Genomic DNA, 22,089 nt, shown 5'->3' on the forward strand with positions numbered 1-22,089 from the left:
CTGGAATGGCCCCCGGGCACACACTGGGAAGTGTGGAATCAGTTCCTGCCCTTGAGAAGGGAGTGCGGGCCCTGGAGGCCAAGCTGGGAGAGCCACAAATGGCTGTGTGCCGCAGAAGGAGGAGGAAAAGATAGCCAGTGCCACAGTCCCTGTCCTCTTCTGGCCCATCATCCCACTCTCGGGTGACTCTAAGAACTTCCTCCCCGGAGTTGGGGTCCTCTGCCCCCCTTCCTGACACTTTCCCTCCCCCCAGAACGGCCACCCTTCTAAGACAAGGTCATTCTCCAGCTTAAACACCTTCACTGAGTCCTCTTTTTTTCCTAAATACTTTTAGCATGGCACCAATTTCAATGCAGCATCTTTTATAGTGTCATTTCCTACAACGAACCTAAGCTTCGGCCAAGGCAGACCTCTCAATTTTTCACAAACACACCTATGCCTCTAGAACATTCTGCTACGCCATTCTCTCTTCTAGAAATACCCTTCAGTGCCTCTTCTCTGCCTAGACACTCCTGCCTAAGGGCCCAGCTTCAATCTGGTCTCCGCTGTGGACGGTCCTCGGCATGCCATGCAGAGATAACATCTGGCTAGGTGCTCCCACAGCGCAGCGTTCCCATACAAAGGGTGAACCAAAACTAATGCTTACGGAGCCCTTCCTCGACACTAAGCACTCTTTGGCACACGGATTGCCTCATTTCTTTCCCATCTCTGATTCCTTGCCCAACATGTGAGGGAGTCAGCTGTCTTCATTTTCAGAAGAGGAAACGGAGGTTCGGAGAGGGTAAGTAAGTATCTTGCCCAAGGTCACAGAGCTAGGAAGAGTCAGGGCTAGGATCTGATTTCCTGGGTGTCAGACCCTCAAGTCCATGCTCTTTCATGCGTGTTAAGGCCGTGTTATGGGCCGTATGCCGCCGTGACTGGTGTTATAAGAGGCCATCTGACCTGTGGGGGTTGTTGGGCTTCTCACGGAAAGATCTGTCCCATGTCATTCGCCACTGCAGCCCCTCTGCCTAGGTCAGTGCCGGGCAGTGTATTCAGTGGCTGTCTGCGGAACTGCTTTGAAGGGTGCAAGTTTGGAGAGCAACCTCACCTACCTCTTACCAACTACCGCAAAGAGAGCTTCCGAGGTAGATTCTCCCAAGAGTAGAAGAGGAGTTTAGCAGGTAGGAGACAGCGGGGAAGGCCCATCCCCACCATCTGCCCCGACTTCTCCCCGCATTTCTGACTGGGGGTTGGGCCTGGCAGCTCCAAGGGAGTCTTAGAAGCCAGAACTGCAAAGCTCTTGGAGCTCTTTGGCTGAAGTGGGAATAAAGTCCAGGCTCTAGGAATGTGGTCTACCTGCCCCCTGTCCCCTACCTTCCTGTCCCTCACCTGCCTTCTCCCTGCTCCTGGACTTCATGGTGAGCAGTGACGCCAGGCAACAGGTGGTGAGGGTGTCTGCTCCCTGGAGAGAACCTGCCCTCCTTCCCCGAGGACCAGGGAGGCACTGGCCCCCTCCCCAGGGCCCCCTCCAGCCTTACCGTCGGTGCTGGCATCATCCACCAGTATGATCTCCTTCAGCAGGATGGCGGGGCTGGTGTGCAGGACGCTGTACACGGTTCGCAGCAGCGTGGACCAGGCCTCGTTGTGGAACACAATGATGACGCTGGTGGTGGGCAGTGGAGGGCAGCGGCGGAACTTCTGGTCGACACACCTGGACAGACGGAAGCATACAGATAGAGCTCTCCAGGTCCCCGGGAGTTCCAGGGGCGGGAGGGCTCTGTCCGTAGGTTTCCGTGAGCATCCTCTGCTCTCTGCTGCACTTGGGCATGGCTGTTCCCTGTTCCTGGCTTACTCTGGTTTTCTACCTGCTCTGAGCCTCTGCACAGGTCCTAGCCGACCCACTCCAAAACCTGTGTGCCCCACAGCTGGCTCCGTGCACCAGCCGCGATGCGGAGGGGCTCCCCTGCCCGCCCCCCCCCCCCCGCCCCCCCACCACCCGGCTTCTCTCATCTGCTCTAGGACGTCCCAGGACTGACTTTCTCTTCCTCGGTAATGAGCGTACTGCATAGAGTGTAATCCAATCCAGAGGTCCCAGAGGGGAAGTAATAGAGCGCGAGTTTGACATCCAAGAAAGGCGACTACAATTTCCACACTCAAGGAGAGAATAAGGCTCTTCTCTTTGCAATGTACGGTTCTTCTCTAACCCATTTCCTCGTTAATTACCTGTCATCTGATGCTACTATCACACATGATTTCCTGTGGCCTCTTCTCCGCCTTCATCTACTCCAGCTACGCTGGGCACGTGGCCACACCGCTGCCCTCCTGACATTCCGCCTTGGGTGGGAGTGGGAATGGGTGAATCCTGGATTATCAAGGAATCACGTGGCCTGACGGCCTCTCTTATCCCCCTCTGCGGGTCACAGAGATTTCTCATGGACCCTCCAGAAGAGCCTCCCCAACTTCCTCCACTGGCTGCCCTCATGCCCGACGCCCCTCCCTGCTGAGGAGCTCCCGATAACTCCGAGTGGCTCCACCTTCTAGGACTAGAATAGCTGGTCCAAGTCCAAGGAACCCTAGGTTCACAGCCCGGAGGAACCCTGAACCTGAGGATGGGAGCTGCCACATGAGAAAAGGCCAAAAGGGTGTATAACTCTTGCGTTGGGAAAAAAACAACATCTTTGACTTAAGGGCGGTGTGAACACGGCCACGGCAGCCTCAGTGTGAGGTGGCCGAGCAGGGATCCAAGTGCTGGTTCACTGCCCAGGACTGGAAGTATAAATGGCTTCCTATAAAGGTTGGAATGAATTCATGGCCCCGTGGGCCTTCATGGCAGGAAACCAGGAGGTGCTGGGACAGTCCTGACCATCTGGGCTGCCGTCAGGAAATGTCCTTTTCTCAGCAGCTCAGCGGCAGAGTGCTCCAGGCTCAGGCAGGCCTCAGCAGAGGGCAAGGCCACCGACTCCGCAGCCTGGAACCAGCCCTCCCAGATACCCTTGTGTCAGGCCCTGAGTCCCTCCTTCTGTAACCTGTCACTTTCATAACTGTAACTTCATAATTCATCATTTTACTTGCACAGTATCCCTGGGCCTCCGGCCTGACCACAATACCAACCACCAGCATAAGGGCACTGGCCAGGAAAAGAAGGGAGGGCTTAGAGGAAATCCTTGCCCACATGATAAGATCACCATCAGCTCTTTAACCTGGCATTTGGCCCGTGGCCATGACCATACCAGCCACGCTTTTGGCAGAGCCCTGGCCTCACCCCAGGACTTTGGGTGCTACTTACTCAGGGGGTCGGGTGTCCGGCCCCAGGGCCCTCTGCAGGGAGATCCGGTCACTGGCAAACGCATTGAAACAGTGTTTCTTATAGCCTTCTTCCTTCTCCTGGGTCTCCAGACTGGTCCACTTGTCCTTCTGAAATGCTTTTCCATCTGCCCCAGGGCTATTGGGATCCTGTGGTGGCCGTTCCCAGAAGGGCCTCAGCTCTGCTGGGGTATAGAGCCCAGGTAGGCAGGACCGGTTTATGGAGACCGGTGTCTCCTGGGGCTCTGGGGCCCGGATCTGGAGCTTAGGCATCGAATCTCGAAGGTTGTTCACGGCCCCCAGCATGAGGTCCAGAACATGGTCCTTCTGGCTCACCAAAGACTTCAGCCACGGTTTCTCTGTGGCCTGTTCTGTGCTGCTGACATCCCTGTGCAGGATGAAGAGAAAGAGCACGAAGGCACTGCCCACCATGGCCAGGCGCATGGGCATGTGGCGTCTACGGAGGAGACGCATCCTCGGGGACCGATGGGGACCCCGGCTGGGTCAGCTCTGAATGCCGGGCCCGACCCTGGAAATAGCTTGATCTGTTGCGGTGGCCACACCTTGGGGCCTCAGCCTGAGGAGGGAAGGGATAAGAGAGAGAAATGAGCCAAGGCACAGGTGTGGAAGGGGCTCGAGGTTTGAGGCCAGGCTCTGTTGCTCAATGCTGACAACACCCTGGCCCAGTCACTTCACTTTTCTGTGCCTGACTTTACTCTCTCCATAGAATGAGGAGGCCAGACTCAGTGTCTCTTTCCTGCTCTAAGACTGTGCCATTCATGGGTCTAGGACACCGAGACTCTGCATGAAGAGGTTTAATCGACGTAACCACCTTGGGAAACAATGTGACATTATCAAGCAAAATCGGAAGTACACATCTATGACCCCGCAATTCTACTCCTGGTTTTACATCCCAGATAACCTCCTGCACACGAGCCAGGAGGCACGCGCAGGAAAGCGTCTAGCAGCGTTGCCTCAGATGGCAAAAAGGAGAAACAATCCAAGTGTCCATCCACAGAACGCATAAGTGTGAAATACCCATAGAACAGAGGATTCTATGGCAGTGACACAGGACGAGCTGCTTCCACAAGCAGCTACATGGTGTAATTGGTGAGTCTAGACAGCAGGTTGCAGAAAGATACATACGGTATGAATCCACTTACAGAAAATTCAAACACCTAAAACTAAACAATATACTGTTTATGAATACAAAAATGAACATGTAGCGGGGCGCCTGGGTGGCTCAGTCGGTTAAGTGGCCGACTTTGGCTCAGGTCATGATCTCGTAGTTTGTGAGTTTGAGCCCCACATCAGGCTCTGTGCTGACAGCTCGGAGCCTGGAACCTACTTCCAATTCTGTCTTCCTCTCTTTCACCTTGCCTACTCACACTGTCTCTCTCTCTCTCTCGAAAATAAACATTAAAAAAAAATTTTTTTTAAATGAACATGTGGTAAAGCTATAAAGAAAAATGAGGGGGGAAAAAAACCCTGAAGGAATAACAAAACCAAAATTTCTGGAGACAGAGGAAAATGTATGGGAACAGAGGCGCACAGTGGACTTCAAAGTATTTTTTTTAATTAAAAAAAATCTTTATTTATTTTTGAGAGAGACAGAGTGTGAGCAGGGGAGGAGCAGAAAGGGAGACACAGAATCCAAAACAAGCTCCAGGCTCTTAGCTGTCAGCACAGAGCCAGACGCGGGGCTCAAACTCACCAACCGTGAGATCATGACCTGAGCCAAAGTCGGACGCTCAACCAACTGAGCCACCCAGGCGCCCCACAAAGCATTTTTTCTTAAGTGGATGGTGGCTGCTGGCTGCTGGTAGAACTGTTATTCTTTATACCCTTACATATGTTTTATAAATATTCTTTTCTATCTACTCATATTTAATTTTTTAATGTTAAGTTTTGAGAGAGAGAGAGAGAGAGAAAGTGGGTAGGAGGGTAGGGGAGTAGGGGAGGAGCAGAGAGAGGGGGACAAAGGATCTGAAGAGGGCTCCACGCTGACAGCAGAGAGCCTGATGTGGGACTTGAACTCACGAACCACGAGATCAAGTCCTGAGCCGAAGTAGGATGCGTAACCGACTGAGCCACCCAGGCACACCTATCTACTTATATTTAGTTAAAAACAAACAAACAAACAAACCCAGGGGTGCCTGGGTGGCTCAGCTGGCTAAGCGTCTGACTTTGGCTCAGGTCATGATCTCACGGTTCATGGGTTCGAGCCCCGCGTTGGGCTCTGTGCTGACAGCTCACAGCCTGGAGCCTGCTTCGGATTCTGTGTCTCCCTCTCTCTGCCCCTCCCCCGCTCACGCTCTGTCTCTCTGAAAAATAAATAAACATTAAAAAAAAACAAACAAACCACAAAAAAAGCCCCGAAGGTTCTATAACATCTTCCAGACAGAGTTGGGCTTATGGGTTTACCAGCTTCTGTCCTCAGGCACGTGGTCCCATGGCTCAGAGGATGAGTGTTTGCCAAACTTTCTGTGGAGAACTCTAGATATTGGTGACAGTAGACCTGGGTACAAATTCTGTTCTGCCTCTTCTAGTAATAATAACACCTACCTTCTACGGTTGTTGTAAGGATTAAAGTACCATGTGATAATTCATGGAAAAAGTTTAGCAGTCTCTGCACATAGCAAGTTCTCAAAAAGTGTTAGTTTCTGTTATTAGCATCTTGTGTGACCCTTGGACAAATTCATCTCTCTAAGGCTCAATTTCCTCATCTGTAAAGTGGGAGGTAACTAATACCTAACGCACAGGGTCACCATGAAGATTAAATCAGCGATAATGTAGGTACAGTGCTCGGCAGAGTGCCTGGCACGTACTAAGCCCTCACTAAATGCTATCAATTATTTCTATTATTATAATTAATAAATCCCTGCTCAGCTTCCCAGCAATTATCCTTGAGTACCTGGTCCTTGGCCAAAGCCACACTCATTACCCGTAGCATGTCTTGTTGAAAAGTAATTCCAGTTGAGCTACTTAATGCTGTTATTTAAACACACAAGCTCCTTCCTGCCTGTGGAGAAAAGCCTCGTGTCTGGAGTCACTGGGATCTGTGGAATATGCATCCATCATGATCTCCAGAGGGAGCGGGGCTACACAGGTGGTTTTCTTTTACAATGTCAGATTCGACACCATCAGCAAAAGTCACATAAAACGAAACCTCTTTGAGCAACTGTTTTGTATCAGGAGTTGTCTAGGAGACAGGAGAGGAAATGTGTTAATTCCGCCAGCAGTGATTGAATAGGGCAGGTACTCAGCCAGCCAGATTGGGGATGGCGAGAAGTGGGAGCTGATGCACTGAAATAAGAATATGCGGATTATGACCTGCGGAATGAGGTGGCCCAGGCCACCCACATGGCGTCTGTAGGTAGCTCCCTCAGCATCTGAGGTCCCACTTGGGGGAAGTGAAACCCGTGGGGTTATTCTGATTGAAGGCTGAGTTTCTACACACCCACACAAAGGAAGCAGAGGCACAAGATTTGTTATTACTTACAGGTCCCAGAAGCGAGGGGGCGCAATGAGCCAGAGGGAAGGGCTGTCCTCTGTCTAGGGTCACCAGGAAGCAGGAGACAGACATAGCTAGCTAGCACCTATACTTAAAGGCGACCAGGGCAGAGGTCACTATCTTCTCCCAGGCTTAACTCTAAGTAGTTATTATTTTTTTTAATGTTTATTTTTGGAAGAGAGTGGGAGCAGGGGAGAGGCAGAGAGAAAGGGGGACAGAGGATCCCAACTGGGCTCCACGCTGACAGCAGAGAGCCCGAGGTGGGGCTCGAACCCAGGAACCGTGAGATCATGACCTGAGCTGAAGTCGGATGCTCAATGGACTGAGCCACCCAGGTGCCGCCTAAGTGGTCATTTTAAAAGGTGCCCTGCTAAAAGCAAAGTGGGAACTTTTGGCAGGCATCCTAAAGTCGAGTCCTTATCTAAATGTCCAGGCTGTGGATGTGAGTAGGGTTATCATACTGTAAAATGCCAAGGCAGCAACTCAGAAAAACAAAGCCTTCTTTCTCCAAAGTTGTTTTTCGCATCACTGTGGGGAGGCAGAGATGGGCAAGTCCAGCCTTCAAGGAGCATACAGTCAATTGGGGAAGTCAGATTTTTTTTTAATTGAAGTACAGTTGACCTGGGAAGTCAGATTTTCAATGGAGATCAGCCAATGAGACAGGCATCCTTGGTGCCCAGGGAGAGTGGATGCAGGAAACTCAGCAAGTGGGGGAAGGTGACGTCTGTGAAGAGGTCTCACGGGGGGAGGAGCTTGGGCTGAGCACTGACTCACAAGTAGGAGCTGGCCAGGCCAGGTGAGTACCTTTCAGGCAGAGGGAACAGCACCAACTACGGCCTGGAGGTGGGAGAGAGCATGGCCAAGCAGAAAACTGCCAGTAGTTCGGTATGGTGGGAGCACGAAAATAGCCGAGGATGGGCCTGGAGAGGTGGCTGCAGGTAGGTCCCCATGCCAAGGAGTTTGCCCTTGACCTGAGGTATGGGAACAACAGAAGATTAGCCAGGGCCCAGCATTACAGAAAAACAGTATGACAGCTGGTGGAGGGTATCTAGGAGATTGATCTGATTGGCAGGTGGATGGCCAACAGAGAGGCGTGTCGGTGGCGGTGAGGGTCTGACCCAAGACAGCAGGAGTGTGGATGAGGAGGCAGGACCCGGTGCTAGGAAAACTCCCTTGGGTGATGGGACGGGACAATTTGCTCCAGTTGGGACACAGAGGGGTACAGAGCGGTATGAGAGAATTCCTCTCTCCAAGAGATCTTAAAATCTAGTTGGAGAATAAGAATTGCCAGCACTGGGTCCAGGTAGCACCTGTCCAGGGAAGACATGGGAACAGGAAAAAAAAAAAAAAGGTCTTTCACTGAACACCCTTCTGCACTTTGAACCCTGACTACATTATCTATTCAAAAATTAATAAAATTAAAACTTAATAATAACAGCACAGGCAGTAAGGGCTAAGCTGGGAGACAGATCTCTCTGTGGGCTTGAAGGAGGCTTCAAGGAGGGAATGGGGATTCAGTGCAGACGCAGGTTTCTGCCCTAGAGGTTGAGCCGTGCTGGACCAGCACAAGGGGTTGAGCTAGACACCTCCTCAATTCTGGAACTGCCCCAGCTAAACACAAACAACAGGGCCCGTAAGTGGGGAAGTGTTTGCCATGACAGTGTTGCCCCATCCTGCAGGCTGCATCTTCCCTGATATTTTCTGTGTACCTTCCGACTCCAGCAAGAAAGAGGGCACACAGTTAGGAACAAAGGCTTGGTAGCAGCTTAGTTACCAGCTGCTGCCAAGTGCTCAAGACTCACCTCCTCCAGGAAGGCCTCCCTGACTGATTCACTCAGAATCACCCAGGTCACTCCAACTCCCTCGTCCTGGCATTGCGTCGTGGTCCTTTGCAGTGGGGTTCACCTTTGCTCCTTTTATTTCCCCTGGAGAAAGAGACCTAGGGTTAAATTGAGTACTTCCCAGGCATCTGCTCTCTCTCAATCCAGTCTGCCTGTCTAAGCCTTGCTCTCCGAAGTCTGCAGTTCCTCAAGGTACTAACCACATCCTGAAATGAAACGAGACACCTGTGATTAGCCGTGGCAGGAAGGGACTAGGTCTCTAGCTTGTTTGCTCAGCATGTGGGCAATAGGAAAGAGTCCCTTAGAAGAGACACACAATCGGATGGAAACCAGAAGACTTTGGGATGAAGGATTCCTGGCCTCTGCGTAGGAGATTCCCAGAAGTGTCGTTAGCAGGACTGGGGAGTCAGCCCTCCACCAGCCTGGTGAAGGAGTCGTCCCTATTGTATGTAGTACTTGGTGAAGTTCAGGGCTTCCCAGGATCCTCACCCCAGTGTCTTCTATTGCCCCTCACCTTGAGGCTCCCATGCCTGACCTACAGGACCACTGGGCAAGGGTACCCATAGCCCTCATCCACTCATTCCCCTCCTGCTACTGCTGCACATTCATTCCCAACTCTTTTCCCTCCAGCCACCCTTGGTATTGCCACACATAGAACCATCTTGGTTTCAGTACTGAGATGACGCCGGAAATCCTCTTCTTCCAGGAAGCTTTCCTAGATCGAACAAATGCAACCTGCATCTCTGGCCCCACCAGCCAGAACACGAACTCACCTTCTTTTTTTTTTTTTTTTTTTTTTTTTAATTTTTTTTTTTTTAACGTTTATTTTTTATTTTTGAGACAGAGAGAGACAGAGCATGAACAGGGGAGGGGCAGAGAGAGAGGGAGACACAGAATCTGAAACAGGCTCCAGGCTCTGAGCTGTCAGCACAGAGCCCGACGCGGGGCTCGAACTCACGGACCGTGAGATCGTGACCTGAGCCAAAGTCGGCCGCTTAACCGACTGAGCCACCCAGGCGCCCCAAGAACACGAACTCACCTTCTGTCACTGGTATAAGGGATTTGAGGTTTTACCCATGCGAGTGCCTGTCTAAGCACTGATTACAACCCATCATAGGATTGTGGAATAAATTTCAGGTGTTGCAAATCGGCATGAAAAACATTCTTTAAAAGATCAGAATAAGGTAGAACAAAAAAGAAAGTCTCAAAGTGCCTCATATGCAATAGGGGTGAGTATTGTTTTGTTAAAATTTCATGTCAGTTATTACATATACATACATAGAGTACAGCGAGTGTCTTAGCAGTTTGAAGCTTTAACAACCTCAGAAGGATAACTACTACAAACTTAACATCATTTGAAAATTTTTTACCTGATTTTTATGAATTTTGAATAACACATTTTTATTTTCATGCTGTTCTCCACCCATTGGAGACGATAAACATATCCCGACACAAAGTTAAAATGAAAAATGTGTTACTAAAAATTCATAAAACTTTGGGGCGCCTGGTGGGTGGCTCAGTCAGTTAAGTGTCTGACTTCAGCTCAGGTCATGATCTTGCGGTGAGTTTGGGCCCCACATCGGGCTCTGTGCTGACAGCTCAGAGCCTGGAGCCTGCTTCAGGTTCTGTCTCCCTCTCTCTCTGCCCCTCCCCCACTCACTCTGTCTCTCTCCCTCTCTCAAAAATAAACATTAAAAATTTTTTTTAATTCATAAAACTTAAAGGTTAAGGAGATTTAAATTATTACCTTTTATTTTTTTTTTAACGTTTATTTATTTTTGAGACAGAGAGAGACAGAGCATGAACAGGGGAGGGGCAGAGAGACAGGGAGACACAGAATCTGAAACGGGCTCCAGGCTCTGGGCTGTCAGTACAGAGCCGGACGCGGGGCTCGAACTCACGGACCGTGAGATCATGACCTGAGCCGAAGTCGGACGCTCAACCGACTGAGCCACCCAGGCACCCCTAAATTATTACATTTTAAATGAGGCTTTTTCTAGGGGTGCCTGGGTGGCTCAGTCGCTTAAGCGTCCGACTTTGGCTCAAGTCATGATCTCGCAGTTTGTGAATTCGAGTTCTGCATCGGGCTCTGTGCTGACAGCTCAGAGCCTAGAGCCTGCTTCGGATTCTGTGTCTGCCTTGCTCTCTGCCCCTCCCCCGCTCAAGCTCTGTCTCTCTCTCTCTCTCTCTCACAAATAAATAAACATTTAAAAAATGTTTAAATGATGCTTTCCTGTTAGTTTGTAGAATTCATACCTCTGACGTGATTACAGTGTAAAGGTGAGACTTTGGGGATACGCTGTCACATGGAAGCATGCACTAGGTCTTGTAAAATGTCTTTCTTAGGGGTGCCTGGGTGGCTCAGTTGGTTAAGCGTTGGACCCTTGATTTGGGCTCAGGTCATGATCTCATGGTTTGTGAGTTCGAGCCCCATGACTAACAGTGTGGGGCCTGCTTGGGATTCTCTGTCTCCCCCTCTCTCTGCCCCTTCCCACTTGTGTGTGCGTGCTCTCTCTCTCTCTCAAAATAAATAAATAAACTTAGGGGCACCTGGGTGGCTCAGTCGGTTAAGTGCCCGACTTTGGCTCAGGTCATGATCTCATGGTTCATGGGTTGGAGCCCCGCATCCGGCTCTGTGCTGACAGCTCAGAGCCTGGAGCCTGCTTCGGATTCTGGGTCTTCTCTCTCCCTGCCCCTCCCCCACTTGTGCTCTGTCTCTCTCTCTCTCTCTCAAAAATAAATAAACATTAAAAACTTTTTTTAAATAAACTTAAAAAAAAATGTCTTTCTTATTTTGGCCCAGTCATAGAAGTTTGAAAGCAGGGCTGCAAGATCTGTTCTGTCACACCTTTGTGAACTCCTGGGCCAGACAGGCAGGTTGTTTTCACCTTTGTTCTCACTTGCAAAGCCTAGCACAGGGTTTTTTCTGGAGCAGATGTTCCATAAACTCTTGTTACATGAGATGATGCCTGAGGGGTTAAAGTGAGCTGTTCAAAGCTCCGAGGGAACGCACTGCACTGGCTTCACCAAAAGATATTTTGGATGCGTTTACCACAGCAAGCATGTGAGTTACAGGATATTCTGTGGTCACACATCAGCGTGCTGCTTTGGCTAGGTCTGTCCGCGAGCCCAGCACCCTCATTTTACAGGAGAGGCCAGAGTGGCCAGGTGACTTCTGTAGTATCACACAGCCTGTGGCTCCCGGGGGCCAATGCCAGTCTCCCAGCTCCCAGGCCACTGCTCCGTTCCCACACTCTTACCTCCCGGTTGCAGGTCGCCTGGGGGAACTGGAGATGGTTAAGCTCTTGCGCCCCAGGGGCCAGGCTGTTCCCCCCACCCCCCCAGCCTCCCCACCACCCACTGCTCCGCTCTTACACCGCCCCTCCCCTCCCTGGCACCTGCCCTCCCCCAGATCCTACCTAGGACTACCGACAGATGCTTTAAAGATGCCAAAATTCTAAATCCCAGGCAAAGTCTCAGCTTTTGTGAAAACCAGCGGCAGCCACCCAGAACACGCCCTTGCCGGCCAGGTGGCCTTTTTGTAACAAAGTTTCTTTCTGTTTATCAGCAAAGCTGCTCACCTCCGGGAGACGTGGCAGCCAGGAAGTAGGCAGTCGACACCACCACGGGGATGTTTGCTCAGGTTACTCACCCTACAGCTCAATTACAGGTTCTTCGACAAGTGCCGACTGTTGCCATTCTCTCACCGAGGGCACAGGTGTGTGGAGCTAGACATCACGCTGGGGAGGGGACAGGTCAGGCTACTGGCGAGGGGGAGGGGGACCCGAGAGGCCGTTTGGGGCCAGAGGATTCTTTCTTCGCCAACAGCACTTCTTGCCATCAAACACAGCACGCATTTCACTTCCTCTGTTCTCATGAGTAGCAAATTCTCTCCTCCAACCCGCCCCCCTGACCCTTCAGATTACAGAAGGCTGGGAGGTTTTCACTTTCCCCATAATTACACCTTCAGGACATTTCAGTTGTTCCTGAAGACTCAGGCGGCAGTCCTGTGGCTTATTTTCCCAGAAAGATGCCCCGAAAGTTATTTCTGTAGCTAGTCTATCAAGTTTTTTTCCCCATGGTGTCTAGGTTCGTTTTATGTTTGCATAAAATGTTAAGCCTAAATTACCCAAACACGGATATTCCATTGAAAAACCCACCCCAAACTGGCTCACAAGGTATACCTCGAACGGTGCTCAGCGAATGTTCGCTAATTTACTCCGAGGCTGTAAAAGCCACTGCAAATCAAAATAATACGTGACCGTAGTTGAGCAGCTCACAGGTTTTTCACCGGAGGACCTCCAGGCCTGTCGGGTGGGGGCAGGGATGTGCAACTGTTCTCACACTGAGCCTGGAGACTGCTGGCTCCTTCGAGGGGTGGGGGGAAGGGAGGATGGAAGGGGGGGGAGGGGTGGGGGAGGGGTTAACCAGAAGGGTACTCCCGAGGGCTTGGGCTGGTCCCCAGATTTGAGGAGGGGGTGGTGAGGGGAGAGGGCAGAACGGAGGTTTTTCCTTGTCTCCTCACCGCACGCTTTGCTCCAGGCTGTAGGACTGCAGTCCAGGACCACCTATCCTCACACACACCACACCCTGAACTCAGGGTCTATACCCTGCCCCCTCGGTGGGCCGGCCTTCCCAATTTCCCCAAGGCTGCCAGGAGCATCGAAATCTTTGAAACAGCCCCTGCCCTTGCCCCGCTCCCAGGCAGGTACAAGGGCTTTCAGTGCCTTCTCAACGTCAGGTTCACTCCACGCCCACTCCCCGGTCCTGCTGATTCATTCCCTGCCTCCTGGATCCTCCTCTTCCTCTCTCTCACTCAAAACCGTCTTCGGAGACTGAATCCTTATCTCCCAACATCTGGAGGATAAGCAGAAGCTGCCGGCGGCCTCCTTTGCCTCAGGCCTCTCTCCCTCTCACAATCTGAACAGCTGTATTCTTATTCCTTTAGTGACATTTGATTGTAGCAGAGACAGGGCCTGGGCGGTCAGCTTCCTGCTTGCCACTCACCCTCATTGGCCTACCTTTTCCTCCTCACAGCCTTTTCCTTATATTCTTTTTTTTTTTTTTTAATTAATTTTTAAAAATTTTTAAATTTTTTAATATTTATTTTTGAGAGAGAGAGCACGTGCGTGAGTGGGGGAGGGGCAGAGAGAGAGAGAGACACAGAATCTGAAGCAGGCTCCAGGCTCTGAGCTGTTAGCAGAGACCATGACGTGAGCCCAAGTCGGATGTTTAACCGACTGAGCCACCCAGGTGCCCTTCCCTTATATTCTTGCTCAACAAGCTGTGTTCTATTCTCTTTCAAATTCTTCCTCAGGCTCCCCTCCTCCAAGAAGCCTTCTTAGACTAAGGTGCCTCTTACCGCCCTCAGGATCCTGGTGCATTTGTTTCCAAATTTCACTGCCCAGGCTTCCCCTTGTGGGACTTCCCCACTAGATTTTGTGAGAGAGGGAGAGCCGGTAGGCCTAGACTCAGGTTACCTACATCCTGTTTGCTTTCTCCTTCCCAGTCCTTAAATCTCCTGGGCCTCGGTCTTCTGCCTCCAGAATGGTTTTCCCCGACAAACCCACCGAGCCTTCTAAGCCCCAACCAACCCACCTAAGCCGTCTAAGCCCCACAGCATCCCACAGCCCTGGGGAATTTGGTTGTGCTATTCTACTGCCTTGTTCTGTCTGTCCTTTGTTCTCTCTTATGGGTAGAGCTGAGGGTGAGGATTGGGTTTCTTCCTTCCTTCAAATCTATCTAGGGCTCAGGACCAGGTTGCCAAGGGTGTAGGAGAATAATGTGACCCCACAGGGCTCTCAGGTGCCACAAAAGAGTCTTCTGACGGTCCCTTTTCTCCCCAGACTGAACCCAACCTTGTTCACTGTGCAAGCCTTTGACACAGCACAATTACAGCATTGAGCACAACACAGAGACAGGCACTGCCCTGCACTTGACCCCTCATTTATTCAAACCCTCACTCTCATTCCCATTGAATGAGAACGGACATTTTGGGCTTTCTCAGAGTGGGCCAGAGGGCTGGATGAAGAGCCAAGTTCACCCAAGTCTTTGGCACGGCCATTCATTGGGTCCCTCTGGTGTACGGACACCCTCTCTGATCCTCAGCTTCACTTCCAGGGCTGGCGAGGTCTGCATGAGCCAGAGGAGGCTAAGGGCAATACCACCACCATTTTAATATCACCGCTTACCACGTCAAGTCAAGGGACAGTTATCTTTTCCATTTTACACAGAACGAAACTGAAGCACAGGGAGGTTAAGTAACTTGACCAAGGTCACACAGCAAGGAAGGGGCAGAGGCAGGGTTTGCACTCAGTCCCACATCTCCAAAGCCCACTGTCTTCACCATGACCCCGCACTGCCTCCCACTTGGCTGGTGCTTGGAGCTTCGCCAAAGCACTTTCACATACACCTTCTCATTTGCTCCCCACCCAGGGAGTGTTTATGTGACTTGGCCAGAGTTAGGCAGCTAAATTAGAGACAGAGCTGAGTCAGCCGCCTGGATCCACGATACCTACTGCCTCCCTGCACAGGGAGACCCCTGGTCCTAGGGTTAGCTGCCCCCTCCCATTCCTGACTTCGGTTCTAGGCAATGGTTAACTGGACTAAGACTGTGGTCATATCTCCTGTTCGTTTATCTCCCACCTGAACGTGGGCTAAGACGTTTCTGATCTCAGAGGGCATCCAGCATGCATCTGTGCCTCCCCTTATCAGCCGTGATGTTCCTCCATGCTGCTGTGGGTGGGTGTCTGCTGTCCTGAGCAGTGATTACCAAGGACCAGGCCATCTTGGGCAGCTCAATATCCTTCACGGTTCTACCGGCTCCAGATGAGCTCTTCTGTCTTTGACAGTCCTGTCCTTTCTGTCCTGATACCCCTGAAAGTAGTCTGCTCTTGTTCTTTCCGTGTGTCTAATGGTTGAAGAACAGGAAGGAACTGTTGAGGAACTAGGGAAGTACCTGCAAGGATACTGGCTTCTGCAGGATAATTTGAACCAAAGTCTATTTCAACCCCCTCACCTTAGCTTGTACTATCCATGGCATGAATTTGCCTGTCTCATCCTTTTTACCCTTCCTAGGAGGGGTAGGGGATGAGGCTCCTGTGTTGGAGAGGTGAATGGGGCCTGTGTAGTGCACACACATCTCTGGTAAAATGAGCCCCAGGTTCTTTGGTGTGTCCAGAGTTATTAACCTCACCCAGTGCCTGTGAACTGCATCTGTGGGTCTGGAGGGGCAGCATTAAAACCTTTCCTGGGACCGTAGCGAATAGAGGGGGTCTGTTTTAAGCTTTGCTGGTAAAATGAACCCCCCTTCCTCCATAGGCACAGGACAGCCCCATCCTACCCTCCGCAGAAGTCAGGGTCTGGGGTGACTAGCTTTGGGGGCAAGTAACAAACTGTTCCTCCTTTCAGTTAGCCTGGGGCTTGTCGGAACAAGTGACGGGGAAATAGGGAAGTTGGGGACAGTCACAGTCATGAACACCCATCAGACTCCCTTCCCATAAAAACCACACAGCTCCCACTCCCCAAAGGCCCAAGACTCTAGAGAGAGGACATCTGAGACCCCACCTCTACTCAGGAGCAAGGTGGCGCTGGCAGGAGGATGCCTCTCTGAAAGATTTCCGAGGTGGAGCACGTGGGCTGGCCCACTCTGGGAAGAAGGCGGACGGAAAGAATACGGGGACGTGGATGGGTAAAGGGAAAAGGCTGTAGAACCCCGGAGGGGCTGCTGTGGCTCGTCCCTCTCCCACCCCACCCCTTCACGTCCCAAAGGTCTGAACTTTTCATTCCTCTTTAAGCGAGGCGCGGAGGTGGGGGGGGGGGGGGGGGGGTCGTACCGAGGGAGGAGCTAGAGGCCGCCACCACGGACGAGGACCCGTCTGGCCCAACCCCTTCATTTCACTACTGGGGGTGGCGAGGAGGAAGTGGTGAAGGAGAAGGTCGGCGGAGGAGGGAGGTGGGGAGCAAGGACCTGGCAGAAGCCAGTCCGACTGGGGGAAAGTCCCGAGCAGCGGGAGAGCTCTGAGTTCCAGGCCCGGCGGAGGGGGCGGGGGGTGGGGGGGAGTCGTCTATCGCGAGGGCCTGCGAGGGTCGCCGGCAGCTTCTGCCACTTACCTGGCGCGCGGAGGGAGAGCCGCAGCCGCTCGGCGGTGTGGCTCGCGGGTTTCCCGACGGGACGTCCTGGAGGGCGGGGCCGGGGCGGGCCCTGCACGGCCGCTGGGGCGCGCACTTCCCGCCGCTCCCGGGCTAGGTGCAGGCGGCCACCCGCAGCGCCCGGAGCTCTGCTGCGGGCGGGCGGGAGGCCGGCGGCCTGCTGGGGCGCGCCCCCTGCCCCAGGCTTCCCCCGCCCCCGCCCCGCCGCTGCTAGAAGCTTCTCCAGCTTCTCCTGGTCTCAGCCCACCCAGGGGTACCGTCCCCGCGGCCAGGCTCTCGGCGCCGAGAAAGATCGGAGGGTCCTAGTGGCTCCGAAGACTCCGAAGACGACAGGCATTAAGCCGAACCGCCGGCGGCGCGGAGCAGTGTGCGCAGGGAACCGCAACGTGCGGCGCGCCGGCTCAGAGCGCTCAGCGCCCAGAGGCGGCGGCGCCGGAGCGCCTGAACGCGGCCGGGCGGCGGGAAGCCCCGGGGCTCCGTCCCAGGTTTGCTTCTCATTGGCGGGGTGGTCTCGGGCACATGACTCCTCCCCTCCATCCCCCGACGACTGCAGGTGTTAACTGTGGGCCGCGAACAGCGCTCGGGGCTTCTGACGCCAGCTCTCGAGTCAACCCCAATCCCAGCGAGCGCGAAGGTTATGAGCCAGAATGTACACGGGACGCGGCTGATCCCACAGCTAGAGTGCTGCCCTAAGTGTGGTTTCCGGAGCTGCAGCATCAGCATCCTCCGATAAGTTGTTAGAGACGTAGATTGTTGGGTCCCACCCCAGACCTAAATAATAGGAAACTCTGGGGGATGGGGCCCGGCAACTTGCGCTTTTAAAAGTCCGCCAGGTAATTTTGGTGCATGCTCAACTTTGAGACCCACTGAGCAAGCAGGGGGAGGGCTAGAATTATAATCAATACATTCAGTTCCGAAGCACAGGCTCTGAATCCCCCTGCCTTAGCCTGGGGCTGCCCCAGAATTTCCCTCCAGCTGTACGGTCCTGTGATGTCATCTTTTGGGTCCTTTATCTCAGTAGTAGAGAAGTAACGTGGATGACCACAAATAGCTAGTAATTTGGAAATTTTCTATGGTAGAAACTTGGACCACTAATTCTGGTTTTCTTTTTGTTCGAGTGTTTGTTTATTTTTTTTTAATGTTTATTTATCTTTGAGAATGAGAGAGGGAAAGAGGCAGAGTGTAAGCAAGGGAAGGGCAGAGAGAGAGGGAGACACAGAATCTGAAGCAGGCTCCAGGCTCCAACTGTCCGGACGGAGCCTGATGGGGTGCTCGAACCCACGAACCCCGAGGTCCGGACTTGAGCCGAAGTCCGGTCGCCCAACCAACTGAGCCACCCAGGCGCCCCTTGTCTGAGTGTTTAAATGCATTTGTGTTTCTAAGCCTGTAAGACCTGGGAGCCATCGTGTACACAAGGGGGTAAATCTGAGCATGAAGACTGCTCTCAACAAGAACTGGGAAGGGCAGGGAAGCCCCTTGGGGATCCACAGTGCACCTGAGGGAAGTAATCTTGTTTTCAAATCTGGGACCCCGAGGCACGATTGAGTTATTCAGAAGGAGGCCGGAGGTTTTTGGGTGATGGAGTCTGGAGAGATGAGGCCAGTGGAGGCTGGAGAAGACCTTGCCCAGGAACACGAGATCAAGGGACCATGAAGGATGGACTTCCCCAAAGGAGGCGAAAAGGGAGGCACCCATTCACTCTTGGCATGGTCCCCTCTCTCCTAACTCCAGGCCCTCCCATCCCCAACTCCCTTGCTTTCACATTAGACCCTGGGGTATAAGCTTCTGAAGACAAATCATCTTTCTTTTTTTTTTTTTTTTTTTAATTTTTTTTAACATTTATTTATTTTTGAGACAGAGAGAGACAGAGCATGAACGGGGGAGGGTCAGAGAGAGAGGGAGACACAGAATCTGAAGCAGGCTCCAGGATCTGAGCTGTCAGCACAGAGTCCAATGTGGGGCTCGAACCCACCAACCGTGAGATCATGATCTGAGCCGACTTCGGCCCCTCAACCGACTGAGCCACCCAGGCGCCCCTGAAGACAGATCTTCTACAGAATTTACTTTGATTCTTTACAGACCCTCAGGGCTGGAAGTCCCACCCCTCCAGCGGCTACCATTCTTGTCACTTACCTTATTCGACAGGTGTCTTACTCAGACGAATGGCATCTCCTGTGAAAGACTGTGGGCTGTCGTCCCTCATTTGTGCTTTCTGGGGCTAGACAGTCCTGTACCATCTTACCCTTCGGTCTTTGGGGTTCCTCTAACTCTGCTCTGGGACCCTTGGGGTTGTGTGATCCTGGCCCGGCCCTTGGGCTTTAGTCGGGACTCAACTTGACCTGAGGGTGATAGGCTCGGCTGGACTCACAGCCTCCGTTCTTCCCCCACGTCATGGCAGAGTCACAACCACTAACCCCAACCAGGAGTTCCCGAGAGGGTGGTGTCGGGCTTCTCAAGGAAGCCTCATCAGTCTGCGTCGTGTGCACCGCATTCCAGAAGCAAATTACTCATCCCATTTTACTTCAGCTGACTCAAATTTCAGATATGACTTTGAGTCCTTAGAATAATTAGCTGCCTAATTTGGAGGTGCATGTAGTCTGCAGGATACGTGACCCACCCCCGATGTGTCATACGCTGAGCTATTCTCTCCTAGCTGGAAGGATGGTGTGGAGGTCAGGAAGGTCTGGAGGTGAGCCGTTGCAGAATGGTGACCGTGACCTCAGCTAGCCACTGGTTGCAGCCGCTTAAGAAAACAGTGTTCTTTTTTCTTTTTTAAAAATGCTCATTTATTTATTTTGTGTGTGTGAGAGAGAGAGAGAGAGAGAGAGAACACAAGCAGGGGAGGGGCAGAGAGAGGGGGAGACAGAGAATCCCAAGCCGATTCCACGCTGTCAGCACAGAGTCCAACGCGGGGCTCCCATTCACAACCGTGAGATCATGACCTGAGCCAAAGTCAAGAGTCTGACGCTTAACCAACCGAGCCACCCAGGCGCCCCAAGAAAACAAGTTTTCTTTAATTGAACTTACATAGGCATGTGGTTAAAAATTTTTTTTCAAGCACTATAAAAAGGTATGCGATGCAAGCGACATTTTTTCCCCTCCTTAGACCTTTAGTCCTCTCCAGAAATCACCTCTGCATAGTCATCCACTCTTCCCCATCACTAAGCTCTTCTGTAGAACAGGTCTGAATTCCTTGCTCCTCAAGAAATCCTGTGAATTTCATTATTTTCTCACAGTCTTGTTTTTATTTCTCGGTCATTTTAGATTCTGTTTCTGGGCGTTCTGAGTTTTGCTTTTTACATTATTGTGCTTTGGGGATTCCCCCCAGAAGGCAGGAAATGTGGTGGAGAGCAGATCGGTTGAAGCAAGCGAGACAAGGGCAGCTGACAGGACATCGGCTCTGGCCCTTATCAGGTGTCTTCCTTCCACATGTAGTCCTCGGTGAGGGGGATGCCCACCTCTAGGTGGGGCAGAATGACCGAGACTTGCCCATTAGGGCAGGTGCTGGCTGCACTTTGCAGGCCAGGGTTACAGAGGAAGCTGCCATGACTTTGCCAGGCAGGTAGAAGTGGGGTTAATGATGCCCAACATTGCTGTAAAGCTTGAGCAGATAACTGATGTGAAAGCATGATAATTTGGTTCTTCTGTTACATCTGTTTCTTTATCTTCTCTCCCCATATTCCCCTTCCTCCTTCTCATCTCATTTCCACGCCCCAAAGAGAAACACACAAGGCCAGAAACGTTCTAGGATCCCAGGCAGAGCTGTCCCAAGTTCTGCCACAATCCCTCATGTGGTATAGTTCACTCACCTCTGGGTACCTCAATTTCCTTATCTGTAAAATGGGTACTAGGGTAAGGTGAGTGAGGTATTTGCCTTAGGTGCAAAGTTGAAGGGGACATCAAACCTCAGCTAATCGAGTAATATTTAATATGATATTTTAATACACCCAAATTAGTGCAAAAAACTTATCTTGAACAAAGTATCAACAATGGTTTTTTGAAATGTTAGAAAGTTTCTATTTTTTCTGTTTATTTTAAGAGAGAGAGAGAGAGCGAGTGGGGGAGGGGTAGAGAACGAGAGGGAAAGAGAATCCCAAGCACTGTCAGCGTGGAGCCCAGTGCGGGGCTCAAACTCATGAACCGCGAGATCGTGACCTGAGCCGATGTCAGACACTTAACCGACTGAGCCACCCAGACGCCCCTGGAAATTTTTTGTAATTATGTTTTTTTTTTTTTTAATTTTTAAATGTTTATTTTATTTTTGAAAGAGAGAGAGAGAGACAAAGTGTGAGTGGGGGAGGGACAGAGAGAGAGGGAGGGACGGAATCTGCAGCAGGCTCCGGGCTCTGAGCCATCAGCACAGAGCCCAACACGGCACTCAAATCCACAAACCATGAGATCCTGACCTGAGCGGAAGTCAGGTGCTTAACCGACTGAGCCACCCGGGCGCCCCTAATTATATATTCTTATTAAGCACCAGCTTAATATTGCAGAACACTTCAAATTATCTTTCAACAGCCCATTCTTCCCTCCCTCACCCAAATTCTTTATAATAAAGAGCTCTTGAGGTAAAGACACACTCCCTTGTCTCTGTATAACCCTTTATCAAATAAAGGCCAAGAGCCGTGTACATCCGCCCTCAAATGCTGCCCCCGGCTGTGGAGGCAGCGTCTGCCCAGACTCAAGAGCCTGAAAGACTCTTTGTTTAGGAGCTGTGTCTTTACAAAGCAGGTCCACCACTTGCCGGGTTTATCATCCTGAAGGTCAAAACCTTTCTCGGCGTCTCAGAGCCAGAGTCCAGTCTCTTGCCTTAGCTGCTATACGTGGGCCCTCATCACTTCCCCTTCCCCTTTGTTGACAAGTTTGGCATAAGCTGCATTAAGTGGAAGACCGGGTTTCCAGGCATGGGAAGACTAGAGATTCCCAGGGTGTGCGTTTCTCTCTCACCGTGGCTTTTGGAATCGCATTTTTCGGGTTCCTTGAGACACCAAGATGCTCCAAAATGTAGAGTTCTGTATACCAAGTTTCTGTCAGCCTCATTCTAATCTCACGGTCTCTGAAGAAGACATGGCCTCCAAGCAATAGATGGCTTCGTCCATCATATCTATATCCTTTTGTCTCTCTAGCGGTGGGTTGTTTGAACTGACTTCTGATAGGCAGCAGCGCCACGATTCCAATGAGTTTGGTGCAGGGCTCGCGACAGAAGAGTGATCAGCTGACATCTTGGGGGTGCCCCGAAGTATCAATTTAAAATAAATGATAGTGACCTTCTGGGCCATATAGAAGACTGAGGCAAAA

The 22,089-nt window shown here is 51.6% G+C and overlaps 1 protein-coding gene and 1 pseudogene across 7 annotated transcripts in view; both read right to left on the reverse strand.

Moving 5' to 3' along the window:
- The window catches only part of GALNT6 (polypeptide N-acetylgalactosaminyltransferase 6), a 36,002-nt gene extending 19,083 nt beyond the window's left edge, over positions 1-16,919 (reverse strand). Inside the window, exons 1-4 of one of the 7 annotated variants that reach the window (XM_042946574.1) lie at positions 16,753-16,903; positions 8,602-8,724; positions 3,269-3,862; positions 1,521-1,693 (exon numbers count right to left, since the gene is read on the reverse strand). In XM_042946574.1, the coding sequence (XP_042802508.1) occupies positions 1,521-1,693; positions 3,269-3,759 (664 nt within the window). In that variant the 5' untranslated portion in view covers positions 3,760-3,862; positions 8,602-8,724; positions 16,753-16,903. The other 6 variants (XM_042946577.1, XM_042946576.1, XM_042946578.1 and 3 more) reach the window with 6 other exon arrangements.
- A 4,304-nt stretch (positions 16,920-21,223) lies between these two features.
- Positions 21,224-21,999, reverse strand: LOC122225389 (annotated as a pseudogene).
- Positions 22,000-22,089: the final 90 nt, after the last annotated feature.

The sequence above is a fragment of the Panthera leo genome, chromosome B4, assembly GCF_018350215.1.
Source record: "Panthera leo isolate Ple1 chromosome B4, P.leo_Ple1_pat1.1, whole genome shotgun sequence".
Classification (NCBI taxonomy): Eukaryota; Metazoa; Chordata; class Mammalia; order Carnivora; family Felidae; genus Panthera; species Panthera leo.